The sequence below is a fragment of the Chaetodon auriga genome, chromosome 5 (genome assembly GCF_051107435.1).
Source record: "Chaetodon auriga isolate fChaAug3 chromosome 5, fChaAug3.hap1, whole genome shotgun sequence".
NCBI classification, from domain to species: Eukaryota; Metazoa; Chordata; class Actinopteri; order Chaetodontiformes; family Chaetodontidae; genus Chaetodon; species Chaetodon auriga.
Window position 1 is genome coordinate 15,566,247 of NC_135078.1, and position 19,951 is coordinate 15,586,197.

General features: G+C 42.6%; 2 protein-coding genes across 2 annotated transcripts; one reads left to right on the plus strand and one right to left on the minus strand.

Annotated features, from left to right (window-relative positions):
• The first annotated feature begins 21 nt into the window (after positions 1–21).
• On the plus strand, positions 22–12,458 carry letm2 (leucine zipper-EF-hand containing transmembrane protein 2). The gene is made up of 11 exons (XM_076730870.1): positions 22–271; positions 1,062–1,130; positions 3,283–3,826; positions 5,683–5,826; positions 6,509–6,652; positions 7,010–7,213; positions 7,341–7,460; positions 7,669–7,788; positions 8,530–8,628; positions 9,333–9,401; positions 10,141–12,458. The coding sequence occupies exons 2-11, from the start codon at positions 1,084–1,086 to the stop codon at positions 10,195–10,197; spliced, it is 1,548 nt and encodes a 515-aa protein (XP_076586985.1). The 5' UTR covers positions 22–271; positions 1,062–1,083; the 3' UTR covers positions 10,198–12,458.
• A 2,841-nt stretch (positions 12,459–15,299) lies between these two features.
• Positions 15,300–16,954, minus strand: LOC143320295 (uncharacterized). Its single transcript, XM_076729796.1, has 2 exons — positions 16,663–16,954; positions 15,300–16,528 (listed from the first exon to the last, which is right to left on the minus strand). The coding sequence occupies exons 1-2, from the start codon at positions 16,832–16,834 to the stop codon at positions 15,441–15,443; spliced, it is 1,260 nt and encodes a 419-aa protein (XP_076585911.1). The 5' UTR covers positions 16,835–16,954; the 3' UTR covers positions 15,300–15,440.
• Positions 16,955–19,951: the final 2,997 nt, after the last annotated feature.

A 19,951-nucleotide genomic window follows, 5' to 3' on the forward strand; every position in this document is an offset into this window, starting at 1 on the left:
GCATGTACAGTTTAACCTTTCAGTGCAGCTGCCTGCGTCGGCTGCAGAAGCCGAAAGGACGGTCAGGAGCAGGAAGACGACACATCTAGAAGCGATTTTAAAAGTATACACCCACCATAAATGGGTTTATCACCTTATCAGAAGTCACTTTCGTCGCTCCCGTTTACCTCTACCGATTGTTTTGGATGGATTATATTATTCACATCTCACCGAGAAGCCTTACAACGCCCAGTCAGCAGCGGCAGCCATAGCTCGGTCATTGACGCTGGAGGTTAGTAGACTCGTCATCTGCGTCATCTGCGGACTGCCATTTCACTAGCTAGCTTAACAAGCAGCAAGCTCGCTAGCTAACCGGCTAGGCTAGCGGAGGGTCCTAGCTAGTAGTGGTGAATTTGCTAGCCTGTTGCTAAATGTTGGTAATGTGAGTTAGAAGTACCGGTAAGTTTTAAAGGTTTCTAGAGTGTAACATTTTGGAATATGTGGCATATCTGACTTTGGCGTTTCATCGGTAGCTATGGCGAGTGAGAAATTACCTATATGTTGTGGTTTTTCTCCCTAGTCTAGCCTTAAGTTACGTCCACCATTCAACAGTGCCCGTAATAACTGTTAACCTAACGCTAATTAGGAAGCTCTGTGTAATGTATGTGCGGGCTTTTTCCCGAAATTACATGATAGATGCAGAGCATTTGTTTGTTATGATGGTTAATTAATCAGGTAAGCGTTACATGGACCGGGATGTTATGTGATACCTGTCACATGTGTTACGTTTGCGTTGTTACATAATGTTCAGCCAACATGCTGTGCTCATGCTAATGTTAGCTCTGTCTCATTAAAGTGGTGTCAGTAATAGCTGATTAACTTTCAAAGCATGGCTTTCGTCATCTGACTGATTTGCAGGAGAGATAGAGAGAGAGATGTTGTCCGTATTCTGCTTTTTGTATTTTTCCAGTCTGCCAGTTGCTGTACTATACAAGTGAATTGTATTAAATCGCCTGCATGCTCTCTCTCTGTCTGTCTCTCTCTTTCTGTCTGTCTCTCTGTCTCCGTGCGTGCCTCAACAGAATACTATAATCTACCCGTACAATGGCCGTCTTTAGTCACCAGGTGCTCCTTGCAGTCACCAGATCAAGGTGAGTAAGCAGCACATGGCCACAGTTGTGTTCGTTTCTAAAACATGAACTCTGGCATTTCAAAGCTCTCTGTGTCCCTCAAAGTTTGACTAATCGCACAACTGGTTTCTCCTCACATACTTCCTGGGCAGTAATTACAAGCTCTTGAGCTTAGCCTCTGCTGTTTAGAAGAACGGTCAAAATTACAGACAGTGTCTGTTTACATAGTGTCTGCTGCAGTGGAGCCTGCTCACTGAATCTTGTATGACTGCAGTCACACAGGAGAGGTAAACACACCTACAGTGGTTTCTACTGATGATGCAAGATCACAAACTGGGCAACCAGAGTAGAGGACAAGGGTAGAGGGGAGGTCAGGCCACCCTGATACAATTGCTTTTCAGTTGAGTTTACAAAAATGTATTTTCCTGATACATAAACATTTAGCCATATAAATTTACATATATTGTAGTACAAGACATATTCAGTATATTCCACACTACTTCCACTGATCCACAAGTGGCAGTAACATGTCAATAGATGCAGCAGTGCACCAACAAAGGCCATGAAGAAGATGACTGCTAGCTAATAAATACAGATGTAAACAATGATGGATTTAACATACTTGACAGATTGGCTTTTTGACTTGGAATGAATACATTAGTCTTTACAGTCTGTTGTGTCTCTGGCAGCGTAACACGTGAGCAGGTTCATGACACAGAGGTTGAAAACTGCTGTTTTAGAGGTCAAGTGGCAATCATGAAAGGAAAGGTATGACATTTCAGATCGGACATTGTGTTGACGGACACAGAGATTAAGCTAAGAGGTGTTCAGTGGCACATTGTGATCCCATACATTGAATGGCATCAATGCAAATGCTTCCCAGGGTGCAAATGGTCGAGAGACATTTGGCTACAAGTGGCCACGAGAGACACAGTTGAGGTGTATTCTGATGTTTGGTGTGAGCTGCAGTCCGTCTCAACAAGGGTTGAGACACATGTTGTAGATACTAGGTCTGACCATGTTATTAAGACAATAAATATGTTCAAGAAGAGATGAGTGTTTCCTCGAAGCAGCTGAATGGGGACACTCGAGTAGATTTTTGGTTTGGATTGTATTTAAACAAATCACTCAAAAAGTACACTTGTTGTGATAATCGCTGGTTTTATTTTTATTTTTCTTTACTTACCTATGAAGTATGTATTTGCTTTATGGACCTGTGAACACATCACTGATACTCACACTGAACAGAGGTGGTACTTCTTGACTTATTCTGCTAGTTAATCATTAAAGCAACAGAGACGTGGTGTTATTTAAGGAGATGTGGTAGTTTTGCTTAAAGCTGCCTAACATGCAGACAGAGAGGGGGTCTGTTTGATTGACAGCCATGGTTTTGCTTCTGTATTAGCTCCTGAGTTACACGCTGGCCAAGAAGGACCAAACAAAGATTTGTATAGACGATGCATTTAGATGTTTTACTTTGTGCAGTGTAGTGCTGAAATAATTAAATGATTAGTCCATCGACAGAAAATGAATCACCAGTGGTTTTGATATTAGATTAATACTTTGTCTCTCATTAAGCAAAATTGTGAAACATATGCTGGTTCCGATTTCTCAAATGTGAGAATTTGCTGTTTCTCTGTATTTTATATCTTTGTAAGTTCTTTAAAGTATCGAGGTTTTGGACTATTAGACAAAACAAGTCATTTGAAGACTTGGATTTGGTAACTTGTGACGTTTTTCACTATTTTATGAGACGAAATGAGAATCAATTGAACTGAAAAAATGCTCAACAGATTGACTGACTATCATCATTATTATATATTAATAATTGTTAGTTGTTGCCCTATAGTGGCAACTTAAATGTATTTGCCTGATGAAGACAACTACGCCAGCTTGTGGTGGTATAGGTGGAGCATTATTTTTTTATTATTTTTTTTGGAGTCTTATCAGAGCTGTAACTAACAATTACCAGAACCTGATTGGCACTTTTACTTTATATAACTATTAACTGATGAATTAATAATCAAAACTGTAATTGTGTATTGTTGATCAGCTAATGAGTTCATCAAATACACATCTGACCACTATCATATACTTTCTTTACTTCTTCTAACAGCATTCCCTCGCACAGTATTGTGGAGCGACTAACCAGTTTTTCTGTCTCTGTCAACAGGGGGTCATATTTATTGTCCAAGAGGCACAGCTGCTCCTCTCTGTCTTCCAAAGCCTATCTCCACATAGACCCTCCCCGCCACGTCTCGTCCTTGCTCACTCTCAGGCACTCCCGCTATGGCTACCCCCACTGTTACCGAGGCCACGCTCTCAGTCGTGGCCATAACTCCGCCCTGCTCGCCCGCTCACTACACAGCTCAGGTGTTTGGCTCCAAGACATAAAGCAGGAGGACTCTAAGGCCTCATCAGCTGCTACCCAGGATGCTACTCCAGGGGCAAAAACGGACTCTGTGACTGCTGCACCCCAGTCCCAACCTCCATCAACTCCCACTCCGACGTCCACCACCACTGCCACCACAGCGGCTGCCGTCCCTCCGGTGCAGGAGAGGGCAGTCTTGAAAAAGTCTCTGTATCAGAGGATTGTGGATGAGTTGAAGCATTACTACAATGGCTTCCGGTTACTTGGCATTGACATCAAGATAGCAGGCAGGATGGTGTGGAGACTGCTGCATGGACAACTGCTCACACGCAGGGAGAGAAGAAGGGTAAGAGAAGCTAAATGTACATCTTCTGTACATCATCTTCAACTTTAAACCCCTGCAGTAGTTACTGTATCATGCATTTACACAAGCCCGGCCCACATGGACTTGAAGACATCAAAAATAAACTTGCATCGGTGAAACGTATGTCAGATAACAATATCATTTCTTTAACATAACACTGCTCCTTTCCTAAAGCACACAACCATCTAACCAGAATAACACAGCAGAAATGAAGATAACCAGCAATTTGTAGACTTCAAATTGGGTTTGAGATAATAATCAACACACAACACAACATAGCTATGCTATAGTAGAGATTTTTACATATTTACCCGACAGAGCTTTTTGTTGTAGTAAGGACTCCCTCACTAAAACACAACTCAAGCGTCGTCAACCAGAAGGAATCATCAGATATTAGATATTTTACCCAGGAGGAGTGTGGCTCTTAAGTCATCATGCAATTAACCACAGAACACAGTCTCAGTCTCACTTTAGTCACATAAACAAACAAAGTCTCTGCCACCAAACCTAATAGTTTTTTATTGCTAATGTAGCTCAAAGGAACTGTGCACATAGAGTTCTTGCCCCACTCCTGTCCCAGATTAATTTGAAGTATTTGGGTTTTGTTGTTTTTTTTTGTCCCCAGTTGTCTGCATTGATCTTGTTGTACTGCCCTCAGGTCACAGCAGCATGTCTGTCTGGTACAGGCGTCTGGTTTCTTTTCTGTCATTACAAAAGACTTGGCTTGAAAAACACTGGTTTCCCTCCTCTGTCACTCTTCCTCTGGGTCGTTATCAGTAGATCAGTGAGTCACACATTTTATGACCGAAGAGTTCGTTCAATCCCACCTACATGTCAGTAACGAATGTGTACTGTGGTTTTGTAACATGTGAGAGATAGCAGGTATGCAGTTGTGCAGGACAGTGGTTAGAAAGACCTGTCCATCCTGTAAATGATGAGTGTTTAGAAGCATTGCAACTCTCAGTGTGTCCATCTCCACAGCAGCTTTCTGTCTGAAGGAGCCAGGCAGGCTGCACAGTGTCATTATTCACTATCAGTGTGTTTGTTCACTATCGAAACTCCCTATAATCCTGAATTAGGTTAGTCTGCCTATTAATCTGTGGCATTAATCGTGCTGTCAGAGACTTTCATTGAGATCATTTGATACTAATACACAGACTATTGGATTTTGTGATATGAAGAATTAATATGGAGGTTGAATCATTTTCACTGTCTGTAGTATTTAACCATAGCTGTGAGTGTTATGATTGGAGCTAGAAAGTCAATGAATCAATTATTCAATAAATTAATCAGAAGACAGTTGGGCATTGATCATTAGTTTGCAGCTTCTCTGTTGTGAGGTTTTGCTGCTTTTCTTTATCTGTGTGATAGTAAACTGCACGTCTTTGGGTTTTGGAGTGATGGCTGGACAAAACAAGACATTTAAAGATGCCACCTTTTTCTTTTTTCCCCTTTTTTCCCCATTTCATAGACCAAACATTTAATCATGAACATTCCTCATGATATATGAATACTCTTGAATATTGACTGTCCACTGATAAGGAGTTTAAACTGATATTTCATGTTCTTACATTTTAAATGATCATTTGAAATGTATTTCTGTTTTTCTTTATAATAAAGCCACACAGTAAAGGAAGGTTTGGGCAGGAAACAGACAGGCTCACGTCCAACAAGAGTCAATTACTGTATTTGAAATGCTGTTTTCAAGTTAAGAGCAGCACTTCAGAGGCGTTACACACCTGGAAAATGTTGCTGAAATACTTTTCTGTATTAAAGCTCAACATAACTGGTCACCATCCACATCCAACAACGAGCACTGTTTTCCTTTGTGTTCCCAGCTGATGAGGACCTGCGCTGACCTGTTCCGTCTGGTGCCCTTCATGGTGTTCATCATCGTTCCTTTCATGGAGTTCCTTCTTCCAGTCTTCCTCAAACTCTTCCCAGAGATGTTGCCCTCCACCTTCGAGACAGAGTCCAAAAAGGCATGTGTTCATGTACTCACAGACACGCACACCCAGTCGCCTGAATGACCTCATGACAGGGGTCATTATGATTATGTAACTTCTCAGATATGGCTGTGGCTGCTGTGTTAAGAACCTCTGGCCATGCAGACGTCTAGACATCTAATCTAGACAATTAAGTTAAGCCGCTGTATACACAGTATGCACATGTTCTCCAAATCTGCAAAATGCGATGATACACCAATAATATGACACTCCTTTTTGTTAACTTTGAATCTCCTGTAAAAGAAAAGCAGCAGGTTTGGGCACAGCGGGCCTGTCGACTCTGATGTTCTCTGGTTGTTCTAGAGCACGGTTGAGTGATTCACAGATATGCTCCCGTCCTCCTGGACAGCACGGAGGCACCCAGTCTCTGAAAATCTGACAGAACATAAGAAGGAAAAAAAAAAACAAGCCTGTTGTGATAGTAGATTCCAGTACAGTGTGTAATAGAGGATGGGCGATACCAGAGAGAAATGTAAAATGTATGTAAAATGTGCACTTCTGAAAGAGGTATAATAGTAAAAAACAAATTATCTGCAAGTGTCTGAAATTGAAAAGTCCACAACCTTTTTCCACTCGGTGATGAGTGTATTTACTGCATTTGAATACATCAAACTGGGCCTGTATTTGAAGTCTATTTTTTAAACTTTCTTTCATGCAGGAGGAGAAGCAGAAGAAGGGTCTGGCAGCTAAGCTTGAACTGGCCAAGTTCCTCCAGGAGACCATCGCTGAGATGGCTCGAAGGAACAAAGCAAAAGCTCAGACAGAAGACGAGACGCAGCGCTTTTCCACTTACGTTCAGAAGGTATGTCATAGCTGTGTGTCCTGAAAGGCAATGGCTGCCCATGCAGAGTCCATTTTTCTTATTGCTGTACAGTTTGTTCTGTACTGTGCTATTATTAAGGTTTGGCTGTTGCCAACTAAGCATTTGAAAAGTGATAAGAGCCTATAAACACGCTGAACTATAGTTGACATTAGCATTGGCAGCGTTAGTGAAATGGAAACCTCACAGCTGAGACCTGAGAGCAGTGGAGCAGAGTATCATCGAGTGTCGTATTAATAAAAAAAACAAGTTGATAGAACTGATGGTTTGTAAGTTATGCGATTTTTCACTTGAATCAGATGATATTTGCTCAGCCTGGTTTGTCTCTGTCCTCGTCAGGTTCGAGGCACAGGTGAACAGCCCACGACCAAGGACATCGTTCGCTTTTCAAAGTTATTTGAGGACGAGCTGACGCTGGAGCACCTGGAGCGCCCCCAGCTGGTAGCGCTGTGTAAACTGCTGGAGCTTCAGCCCATCGGCACAAACAACTTGCTGCGTTTTCAGCTGATGATGCAGCTCAGAACCATCAAGTCAGACGATGAGGTGAGACAGAGGGACTGGGGCCTGGTGCTTTTTTGTGGTAAATTTGGAAGGAAACCCATCTTTCATGTGTATCTTTTCTCATGCTTGTATACCAGTGTTTTGAATCTGCTCTCCCATTTCTTCACAGATGATTGCAGCAGAGGGTGTAGCGGCCATGAGCGTGTCAGAACTACAGGCAGCGTGTCGTAGTCGAGGGATGAGGTCTCTGGGTCTCACCACTGACCAGCTACGTCTGCAGCTGCAGCAGGTGAGCAGCTTTTGTTTGGCTGACAGAAACTAAATCCTGGTTTCACAAATGTACGATTCCCCAGGGTGAGATGACAATCAGCAAAAAGGTTGAAAAGGAAGATGGACTTTTATATTGGTTGTAATCATTCTGGCTTTGTTGTTTAAACACAGTGTGCAAAATGTGTTAGACTCTTATGTCTGTCAAATAAACATTCTTCTCCGTGTAGTGGCTGGACCTGCACCTGAAGGAGAACGTTCCTCCATCGCTGCTGCTGCTCTCCAGGGCCATGTATCTGACTGACCTCAAACCAAAGCCCCCAGTCATCCCACCGGTGCCCAAACTAGAGGTTTGACCTTTACAGTCGACTTAAAAACTTACAGGCTGCACAATTTGATTTTCACTCCGATGTAGAGATTAGAAAAAGTCGTACCCAGTTTAACATAAATAGCTGGTGTGCAGGTCACTTATGTTTGGTACATTCAGTGTTTGCTCTCCTGATGGGAAGCACAAGCTGTTTCACCACTGTTTATGATTCTTCTGGGTCAGCTGATTTATTAGACACCTGGGCTGCAACTAATCATCATTTTCATTAATCACTTAACAGTTCAGATGATAAACAGAAAAAAAGCACACAGTCTCTCTCCTACTTGCACAACAACGTTAACTCTCGCCTGATTTTAAGTTGCATATCATACCTTGACTGATTGCCAGACTGCAATCCTGATTCCAAAAAAGTGGGGACGCTGTGTAAACACAAATAAACATGCGGTGATCATTTGCTCATTCTTTTTGACATGTGCTAAACCGAAAACAGCACAAACAGAACCTATTTCATGTTTCACTTCATCAGCTTCGTTGATTTTTGTAAATATGTGTTTATTTTTAATTTGATGCAGCAGCACATTTCAAAGATGAATGAAAACCATAAAGTGTCGAACGCTGCACACACGTCATTCAACACAGTGGAGGTCAAACACTGAAGGAAAGCAGCAGAACACATGTTCGACTGCAGGGGGCCGAAAGCAGAGCAGGTAGTCTTTTGTTGGATGTCGTCTTCTTATCGGGTGTTCTGATGTTATTTTCTCAGAAAGCTGCTCCTCCTCCAGTGGAGAATACAGGGGCAAACCCGACCTCAGCCAGTGCAGACATGTTGGCAGACCCTGCTCTCGTCATCAAAGACAGACCGGTCAGTGCACAAACACAGCCACAAAACACACAGAGCAGCATGAGATGAGGTGAGCTGTATCGATGAATTGGATGGAGGAAGCAGGGTCATCACTGCAGTTATGAACAGATTTCTACAAAAACAATAAGTGTACAACTATTTTTCTAATCATTGTCGAGTCCTGGGGTAGTTACAGATACTTTGACGGTCATACAAGCTACATTACAAAACCAAACGTGGAAGTACGTAAAGCAGATTAATGCAGATGAATGTGTGCATTGTTCAGTATCAGAGCAATTACACAGACTGAGACAGTGTTTATCTTTGGACATATACCAGAGTTCCCAAGAAAATAGTCAGTGTACATCCAAATTTTATGATTTTTGGACAAATTAAAGGATTAAAGGGAAAGTACTGATCTTCACTAATGGATTAAGAAAATTCTCCAGCCTCTTAAAGGAATACAGCATTCATTAGAAGATCTATACTGCTCTGTACAGTCAATAAAAAGATACAACCAGCAGCTGATTAGCTTAGCTTAGCTTCACATTGGTGTCAACCTTGTCATCTAACTCTGCTCATCAGATTGTCACATCGCTGAACAGACCTGTTAGTCTTAGCTCATGAAGAGTTGACCTTGTGGAGATACCTGGTCATCCCAGGACGGCAGCAGGCAGACACATCATGTATGTGTCTCATCTTTTCTTTCTGTCTGTGTGTTGTAGGTTGAGGAGATGAGAGACAAAGCTCCCGTGGTGTCAGACAAACCTCTGACTCCTGCTGAAGTCCTTCAGGTGAGCGCCCATTGTTCCTTCGACCTGTGGACTCCACAGAGTCCAGTTTGGGATTTGATGCCACGCAGGGTTTCTTAATCCAGTTAGTTCTTCCTGGCTTTGATCTTTCTCACATGACATGCTAATCTCTCGCAGCGGGACACAGCTGCTATTCTGGAAAGGCAGTTATTCTGCATGATAGAAAGTGTTTGAGTAGAGTAGAGAAAGTGTAGAGGCTGGTTGGAAATCTGTTGAGTTTAGATGTAAAGAAGTAATTAGAAGAAGTTTGACATGAATGCAGAAAGCTGCCGGCAGAGGACCTGAACATCTCAGGCTAATCTGTGTGAGGTTTAAAAATAGCTGATAAATATAGACCCATCACTGTCACACCCCAAGTGATGTTTTTTTTTTTTTTTTTTTTTAAACCACCGTGTCATTTAAAGAAATACTACATGACATCAAAACACATTTAAAGCCACAGTTTTTAATACAACTGTACCGTCTCTTTGTTTGAAGAGAACTTGGCTCTGTGGTCTGTTCTGTGGCTGTTAGCTCAATTCCTTATGTACACATCCACACCTTTCTGAACAAATGCGTACACTGTGTCCTGGGTGATGGTGGTGCGGGGGGGGCGGGCCGTTCTCCCAGGCGGCGTACGAGTTCCAGCATTTTCTTAAATCTAGTCGTGCTCTAACCAAGGATACATTTTCAGTGGGAATTACTGGATGTTGAGGTTAAACCAAGTTCTGTGTTTCCACAGGCTAAAGCAGCAACAGAGGTGTCCCAGAAGAGCAAGATGAGTGCCAACGGTGTGTGAAGAGGAGGAGGATGGATTAATACTGCCTCGTGTCCTTGGAAAGGAGGAAAGGTCTTCAGTCTCTTCTGCTTCGTCTCAGCAGCTGCTTCTTTGTACCGTAGACCTTCGGCTTTCACGTTTTTGCACTCCGTTCTCTGTAACTCTCCGTCAGAGCTGGACAGACCAGCCTGAAATTTCACCGGACTGGCAGACCACCACAAATGGTGTGATTTCTTTGGCCCGATGTCCCTGAAATGAAGCCCATGCCGCCCATGGCAGGTCCCAGGTCAACCATCTGTTTGACGTTATCTCTTCATAGTCTGAACAGTCTTCTCCTCCTCCTGTAAATTTGTAAATATCCTGTATATTTTGTCTCTGTTAGCAGTTTTATTTTGTTTTATTTGGATACTTTTTTGGTTCCGTTGTTGTCCCGCCTTCAGCTTTGCTCAATAAGCAGGACCACACCGATGTGCTGAAGCAGACACCAAAAGACGGCACATTCTGAACCTGCGTTTCAATAAATTGCAAAAGGTTCAGTCAAAATGTCAAAATCTCATTTCGTCAGTTCGTGGACCCGCAGATTTGGACCGGCCCTGCCTCTGAACGGGTGGACACAGCGTAGTTGCTCGCTGCTGTAATTAGCAAATGAAGACTGGTGTATTATTAAGAGAGAGAGGTCACTCCTTAAACCCAGAGGTGACTGTGGTGAAGTGCGGCCCGTCTCCACTGATAAACCACCGAATGAACAATCTGTAAATAAAGTTGCAGATTTTATTTGCATATATGATGTACGTATTGTGCTTTAACACTATGATGCTATGACATCTTTATCTGAAAAGAGAAAATACTTGATTTTTTTCCATAAAGATATATTATCAACACAGGGGAGAAGCTTAAATCCCAACGCCACAAATGAGATTAATGTTATTTTTGGTATTGTGGCACAAAAGGAAGTAAATATAGAGCATTACGACTGATTCACCTAACCCTGCTTCGTTAAGCTCATAAATAAATGATCCTAAAAGCCGTTATTGGAAAGTTCACCACATAAATGTGTTCTGTAGAAATACGGTTTTGTGTGTTTAGCAATGCTTAAGATTTATAACGCTCCCCTCCACCTTCATATATTGACATCGTTGGAGTAACTGACTTCATTGCAGCTGAATGAAAGTTTTTGTCTCCACTCCATTTTCCCTCATTGATATTGGCACCTCCAGAGGTGGATTCTGTAAATGAAAGGATATTTTTAAGCTAAGAAGTTGCTGATGAAGATTTATATCATTGGTTCTACATACGTGCCTAAAATTGAAGGGCGATTGTGTTTGCATTTTTCATCAGAGAAGTGATTTTCTATGTTCTACCATTGTCCTTTTGTATTTCGGTTTGCACATTCACCTGCTCAGGTGTTTGAAGCGCCCAGTTGCACCTTTTCTCCTCAGTGGAATGTCTCCTTGTCCCCTCCCTGTTTGATCAATCCAAATCCAAATGAATCCTGTCCTTGTAACCACCAGTGCTGTATCTGATGAAAAAGCAATCACCTTTTCATTCAGCTCTGCTCTCATGGTGCAAAAGGAGTTCATTAAAAAAAAAAAAAAATCTTTTTAAAAAATCTGAATCGTGGCTTTGTCACCTCTGGTTTGGGCTCTGCTCGCATACTTTTTGAGTGGATGTGAACTGATTTATGCAACATACATGGCAGTTGGTGCTCTTTAAGAACGTTGTCCTCTGCTGAGAACGATGTCATGTCGATGTGCTGCTCGTTAGACTTGTTGAGTTCATCTGCTGTGAGGTTTTCTGTCTCGATAAACTTGATGCCTGGTGTTGTCTACACGATTAAAGGATTGCCCAGCAGTTAAGTAATGGGAATGACGGGCCTGGTGTCATGTTACTGCTGTGTTTCTGAGACTCACCAGACAGAACAGCGTTGTGAATTTTTCTCCCCAGTGATTGAACAGGATGCTTTCTGCTGCATCCACATCATCTGTCCACAGATTTTCTATCTTGTCCTCGAACAGTGTTTGTTTCCTTTTCCTTCATCAGCATTATGGTGTGTGTTAGCCATGCTGTACCTGTCTGGAAACTATTATTACCCACTGCTGTCACGAATGATTTGGCACATCAGTGCCATCATGATGTGTCCTCTGTCTTCAGATTCAGTTCAAAATTGCACTGCTGCCCAGTGACTTCTTACCCTGCATAAAACATATGCATCACTTTAATGTGGCAAGTGAGTGTTGGAGTGATGAAAAAACAATTCACATGATTAAAGTCATGAAACCCTTCACAGTTGTGACCTGATCTCTTTGTTGACAACATCATCATTGACTCCTGCTAAAACAAACACAAACATTTAACTTTGTTACTGTTAGGAAACCACTGTAACCACCACACAGTGTAATTGAATTAGTGACTGCTATGCTGGACTGACTTGGTTTGGTTTAAGGACGGGTGGTTATGAGCTCTCAGAAACACCTTTAAATGAATGTTTTTTTCCACGGCCAGCAGGTGGCGCCATCTTCCCAGGAATCCATCCCTGAACCAATTTGTCCAAGGCCAAGTACAAATGAGTATATTCATTAGGTTTAAAACACAATAATTTAAACGACGTCTCTACTCACAGAAGAATGTCAGAGTTGGGACTTTAAATGAGTCCACATTTGATTATTTGCGATGTAACACTGATCAGCTCAACCTTAAACATACAGCAGTAAAATCCAACACGCACATTAATGCAGCAGTAATTTTAATCCAATAAAACATCAGATATAAAAGTAAAACACAGTCAGTGAGCTTTTTACTGCAGAATGAGTACTTTAACATTACATACTTCAGTACATTTTGCTAATACATACTTTTATTGAAGTAAGGTTTTGACTGTTGGACCTCATAGAGGAGTATTCTCACAGTGTGGTATTAGTACTTTCACTGAAGTATCTAATACTTCCTTTTCTAGTTATTTTAAAAAGTCTGAATATTTGCTCAGCAGCAGCAGTTATTTGCTTGTTATTTTTGGTGCATATATTTTTGACTTTCAGCCATTTAACCTAAACTGAATGAACAGGGAACGAGTGCACAGTCAGTGATGACACTTTAGATCAAACTGTGGTAATCACATGGTGACACGTCTCGTACTTTATTTCAGCTTTGATTTGATTTGATTTGATTTGATTTTATTAATTCATGCTTGCAGTGGAGCCAGGGCTCCACTGAAAAAACGCAGAACTTTACAAAACAAACATTAGAGAAAGACACTACAAAACAATTTCAAGATTAAGAAGAATAGATAAATAACTAAAATATTTCGGGGCAATGAATTGGGAACAGTTAGCAGTCATGGTGGCCATGCTATGTCATTTTATTTTTATTTATTTATTTTTCCAGTCTAAATAGTGTCATTATATAGCCTGACTGCTGTGTGCAGCGTTGAGTTCCTCAGCCTGCTGGTCTTGGCCATGGGTTCAGCCAGCTTGTGCTGGTTCCTCAGTGTCTTGGCGGTGCAGTTGCCTCGTGTTGGAGGAAGCAGGTCATACAGAGGATGTTGCTCATCATGCATGTCCCTGATTAACTTCACTGCAGCCTCCTCCCTCCTGATCTGGAGTGATGGTAGGGGTTGTGAAAAATTACCAGCTCTTCTTCTGATGATTTTGCAGGCACGTGTCTGGACCCGCTCTAGCTCTGCTTGTTGTTTTTTTGAACAACCCACCAAGAGCACTGAGCTATATTCAAGACATGGCCTGATGAGAGTGGTATACATGGTGATAAGGTCATCTGCAGGTAGACCGTATCTCGCCATAACGGTGAGATAGTGCAGCCGCTTGGAGGCGGTTTTTACTGCCTTCTCAATGTGTACATCTCCAGTCAGCTTTTGGTCCAGGTGGTATCCCAGATATTTTGTTGTTTCCGCAACAGGTACGACCTGTCCCCCCAGCACCAGGGGAGGAGGTTGTGGGGGGTCACGTGCAAAGCATATCCGTAATTCAACCGATTTTTTCCCATTTAACATCATGTTGTTCTTTGCTGCCCATTCGTCCAGCCTTTGTGCCTCCAGGCGCATTGATGTGTCTGTCTCGATGTCACATATGGGGATTGCTCTCGACAACCCAATGTCGTCCGCATATCCCACATCAAGGGTGTCCTCAAACACAGCATCCCGGGTAGCCATATAGAGGAGGAAGACATATGGGGAGACTACCCCCCCTTGTGGCACCCCAGATGTGACTTCAATCCAGGGGCTGTAGGCCCCATTTGCTACCACTCTTTGTCTCCTCCCTGTGATGTAACTGTGTATCCAGGCTGTCAGAGATGGGTACAACTTCAAGTCCAGTATGTTTTTCATCAGGGTCCCGTGATCAATTCTGTCAAACGCCTTTGACATATCTGCCAACAGTACTCTTACCATTGTTGGTTTGGAGTCGGTTTCAGTGAGCCAGGTGTGCATTGCTCTAACTAAAGCTGTTGTGGTACTGTGCTTGGGCAGATATGCATACTGATTTTTACACACATCAAGCACTGTGGGCATGAGCTTTTTTAAAACAAACCGTTCTACTGTTTTCCCTACACAAGAGGTTAGAGAGATGGGACGCCAATCTGAAATTGAGCCGGGGTCTTGGCCTTTGGGTATGGGACAGACATTCGACTCTTTCCATATGTCTGGAATACGCCCTTGTTGGTAAGAGCAGTTGGCCAGATGTGTAATGACTGGGGCCAGGTCCTCTGCCTGTTCTTTGAGCAGCCATGTTGGAATGCCATCCGGCCCACTTGCTTTCTGGGGGTCCAGACGAGTTAGAGCTAGCTTCATCTCGCCTATGCTGCAAATGTCGCTTTGTGTGAGAGGTCTAGATAGAGGGGAAAAGTAGCAGTCCGTTGTTTTTGTCCATGATTTGGCAAAGAAGTTGTTCAGAGCTTCTGCAGCTTTGTTTTCATCTACTCCCTGTATTTTGATTCTTGCATCGGATGATTTAGTTCTTCCTAGGCCATTATTTACAAAGTCCCACCACTCCTTGGGGTTCTTTTTCTTTAGGTTTTGCATTTCGTTTTTGTAGTATTTTGTTTTTGCCTTACGTATAAGTCTTTGGACAGAGTTTCTCATTTCTCTCCATTTTCCCACTTTCCCCCATTTATTATGCAGTTATGTGGCTCCTCACTTCTGCAAGTTGTTGTGTGTTTTGACCCTGAACCATCAAAACTGAATCATCTCCCATAAACACAAAATACACTTGCCTGTACGAGAGCTTACAAGCTTTGCCAGTCCAGACACTGAACCATTAAATCTGAAAAACCTCCAATGTTCTGCAAGTAATTAGCCTTTCATCTGTGTGGGTTCTTCTCATGTGGATCGACAAGGCACTTGTCGACATGAAATATTTCCCACAAGCCTTGCAAAGGTACGGCTTCTCGCCTGTGTGGACTCTCGTGTGGACTGTCAAGTCGCTGCCAAATCGGAAACCTTTTCCACACGTTTCGCAAGAATACGGCTTCTCGTCGGTGTGGATTTTCATATGTCTTTTCAACCCTGACATGACTCTGAAACTTTCCCCGCAGGTCTTGCAAAGGTACGGCTTCTCACCTGTGTGGACTCTCAGGTGGATTTTCAAGACACTACTACGTGTGAATTTTTTCCCACATGTTTTGCAAGAATATGGCCTCTCACCTGTGTGGCTTGCAATATGCCTCTTCAATGTAGAAGTGTCACCAAATCCTTTCCCACAGGTGTTGCAAAGGTACGGCCTCTTACTTGAGTGGGTTCTCATGTGGGCCCACAAGCCACTCGAGCATCTGAAACATTTGCCGCATGTTTTGCAAGGATAAGGCTTCTCACCCGTGTGGATTCTGATATGACTGTTCAATACTGATATCTGATTGAATTTTTTCCCACAAGTGCTGCAAGTATATGGTTTCTCACCAGTGTGCATTCTCATGTGAATATCTAATTTTGACTTAGTCTTATTATCTTTCCCACAAGTGTCACATTTGAAAGACTTTTTACCTCTTGGAGCATTACAGTGAATTTCATTACTTCCGCTTCCCGTTGGCTTTGGCTCTGCATCTGTTGACCCTGAGTGTCCATGCTCGCCTCCTCTCTGATCTTGGCTCTGAGAGCTGTTAGAGAGAAGCTGGTGGTCATTTCTTGGTTCTGGGTCACTGCGGTCACTTCCCTCATGAGCAGGAATCAACATAAAGTCTTCAGTCTCCTGCTTCAGTACAAGCTGCTCTCCCTCCAGACTGGTGCAGAGTTCCTCCTCTTCCTCTTTGATCTGTGGAAGTTCTGGCTCCTCTTGGTCCACACTGGAGATCTTCTGCTGGTCACAGAGAACCTCCTCCTCGGTCTTACGGACATGATGCTGAGGGAGGTCTGGAGGGACGGAGACAAAACAAATAGGACAATACTGTGATTGGACGCGAACGAGTTATGCCACAAACGTTCAATCATTAAACAGTCTGTATACTAGTTAAATTCGTGGTGTTAAAATAATCAAGTTTACACACCTATCCTGTGTAGCTTTATTTCAGGTGTCCAGACTGTATCCAGCAGTTTGCGCTGTCGACTGAGCTCTTCCTCATATGCGAAGATAGTTTTCTTGAAAACTCTGAATATTTCCTCGGCAGCAGCAGTCAGCTGCTCGTTGACAAACTCGCTAAAATACTCAATTGAAGACATTGTTGTTTAATTACAAGCGAAATAATTAGCTGTGCTACGACTACAATATCGTCTTCCAGCTAATTCAACACGCGCATTCAGCTAACGCTACGAGTGTTTTGTTTACTTCCGCTGGGTGTCACACTGTAAAGTTCCGACAGCGGAAGTGCGGGAGCTTTTCTTTCCGTTTTCAACTGATGGCGTTTTACTGAAACTGATGTTTAATGTCAGAGCAAGGAAGCACATCTAACTCGCTTTGAACTATTTTAACTGACAGTCGTTTTTTAATATTTCACACATGATGATTTAGTATAAAAAACAAGACACTCTGACACGGAGTCTCTAAGCTGTTCTTTAAAATTTACTTCCATTAACCAGCAACTATGTTGATAAATCAACAGCTGCTGAGGCACATTGAACTTCATGAGTTTAAGCAGGAAGTATGTCCTCTGTTGTGCATTCTTGATGATTGAGGTTATGCTTGAAGTCCATCTTAGGTCATGGGAGATTGTGGATCCCAGAAACCAAAGCAATGTTTTTAAGGATGGTGATGGTGGTCACTGTTGAAGGAACTGGAGTTTTTATGGAGCATTTGAGGCATAAGGGGAAATTGGTGTGAATATATGTCAGCTGGTCAGCACAGACCTTATAGACAGGAAGGGGACATTTTATGCAACTTTCTACTTCTTCTCCATCTCAGAGGTGCATGTTGGACTCCACTACATTTATCTGACAACTTAAGTTGCTACTTACTTTTCAGATTACAATTTCTCATACCCTTACTGTCCAATGCAAACCATGCATTGCCACATATTTTAACTATGAAAGGTGTTTGCATCATTGTAAAGTCACACAAATAGGTCATAATAACCTGCACTCGTGTTCAGCTTCGAGAAGCAGGTGGCAACGTTTGCTCTCTACTTAACGCTTCTCTGACATCAGTTTGTGTTGTAAGAAACTATAAAACCAGTCAGGACAACTTGGGCTGAACGAGATTTTATTCTTCTGTTCAAAGAGAAGATTGAAGTGCAGGTTTTTATCATCACACATGAAATAACAGCATTTCATTCTCCAACCTCATCTGGGCACTAATTATCACAGGCTCTACTAACATTTAGGGGGATATTGCTTATTAAGTCGATCATTCAATCTATCAATGTCAGAATATCAGTCCGAGTAACTGGGAGCACAAAACATGAGAACAATAATAAAATGACACTTTATATCGAACGGTGGGAATCAAATGGTGTTACAGCACATACTTCATTCAATCAACTTCCACTGGAGAGTCTGACCCCCGACATTAATATTCACACACATAAAAAACCTCATTTTAGTGCAGCTGTCTGAAATGTAATGCTGAGAAACACATTGATGAAGAAACATGAAATATCTAGAGATTAATCTAAGAAGCCTTCCAAATTTCAGATGAATCACATCAAAGAAATGTTACTACTGCAAAGTCTACTGAAACATTGAGGACTCTAAACTTTATAGCCCATAAACTAATAATAACTTAACATCACTGAGCTTTGAAGCAGATCATATCACCTTTAAACAACCTTTAGCCTCAGAAATGACGACAGAGTCTGGCAGTCTAGACGATCGATGCACCATTAAATCTGAAAAACCTCCTGTATTTTGCAAGTAATTAGCGTTTTTTTACCCGTGTGGATTCTTCTCATGTGGGTCGACAAGGCACTTCTATGCGTGAAATGTTTCCCACATGTCTCGCAAAGGTACGGCTTCTCACCTGTGTGGGTTCTGATGTGGACATTCAATTCGCTACTAGATGTGAATTTTTTTCCACATGTTTCACAAGAATGCTGCTTCTCACCTGTGTGGTGTATCATATGTCTGTTCAGTACTGACTTGACGTGGAATCTTTCCCCGCAAATCTTGCAATGGTACGGCTTCTCACCCGTGTGGGTTCTCATGTGGACTGTCAACGAATGAGGCTGTATGAAACCTTTTCCACATATTTTGCAAGAAAGCGGCTTCTCACCTGTGTGGTTTGGTATATGCCTGTTCAACCCGGAAAGCTCAGTAAATCTTTTCCCACAGGTCTCACAATGGTACGGCTTCTCACCTGTGTGGATTCTCATGTGGACTCTTAAGGCACTACTGTGTGTGAAATCTTTTCCGCATGTTTTGCAAAGATACGGCCTCTCACCCGTGTGGATTCTCACATGTTTGTTCAATGTGGACTTGACACTGAATCTTTTCCCACATGTCTTGCAAAGGTATGGCTTCTCACCTGTGTGGACTCTAATGTGGACTTTCAATTCGCTACTAGATGTGAATTTTTTTCCACATGTTTCGCAAACATGCGGCCTCTCACCCGTGTGGAGGGTAATATGTCTGGTCAATGCTCCCAGGACACTGAATCTTTGCCCGCAGGTCTTGCAAAGGAACGGCTTCTCACCTGTGTGGGTTCTCATGTGGGCTTTCAAAGTGTTCTTATGTATGAATTTTTTCCCACATGTTTTGCAAGAATGTGGCCTCTCACCTATGTGGCTTGCTATATGCCTTTTCGATGCAGAAATGTCACGAAATCTTTTCCCGCAGGTGTTGCAATGATACGGCCTCTCATCTGTGTGGGTTCTCATGTGGGCCAACAAGCCACTCCTGCATCTGAAATATTTGCCGCATGTTTTGCAAGGAAAAGGCTTCTCACCCGTGTGGATTCTCATATGATTGTTCAACACGGTTACGCGACTGAATTTTTTCCCACAGGTGTCGCATTTATGTGGTTTATCACCAGTGTGCCTTTTCTTGTGAAAAACCAATGCCGACTTAGACTTATAATTTTTCCCACAAGTGTCACATTTGAAAGACTTTTTACCTCTTGGAGCATTACAGTGAATCTCTGACCCGTTAGGCTTGCATACATCATTACTGAGACTTCCGCTTCCCGTTGGCTTTGGCTCTGCATCTGTTGACCCTGAGTGTCCATGCTCGCCTCCTCTCTGATCTTGGCTCTGAGAGCTGTTAGAGAGAGGCTGGGGGTCATTTCTTGGTTCTGGGTCACTGTGGTCACTTCCCTCATGAGCAGGAGTCAACATAAAGTCTTCAGTCTCCTGCTTCAGTACAAGCTGCTCTCCCTCCTGACTGGTCCAGTGTCCCTCCTCTTCCTCT

Bases quoted from the DNA above. Each gene is read 5' to 3' on its own strand.
- LOC143320295 (XM_076729796.1), bottom strand. From the start codon at position 16,834: ATGTCTTCAATTGAGTATTTTAGCGAGTTTGTCAACGAGCAGCTGACT. The intron at 16,529-16,662 runs GTGTGTAAACTT...CCGTCCCTCCAG, and splicing joins AATAAAGCTACACAGGATAG to ACCTCCCTCAGCATCATGTC.
- letm2 (XM_076730870.1), top strand. From the start codon at position 1,084: ATGGCCGTCTTTAGTCACCAGGTGCTCCTTGCAGTCACCAGATCAAG. The intron at 3,827-5,682 runs GTAAGAGAAGCT...TTGTGTTCCCAG, and splicing joins CACGCAGGGAGAGAAGAAGG to CTGATGAGGACCTGCGCTGA. The intron at 6,653-7,009 runs GTATGTCATAGC...TGTCCTCGTCAG, and splicing joins TTTCCACTTACGTTCAGAAG to GTTCGAGGCACAGGTGAACA.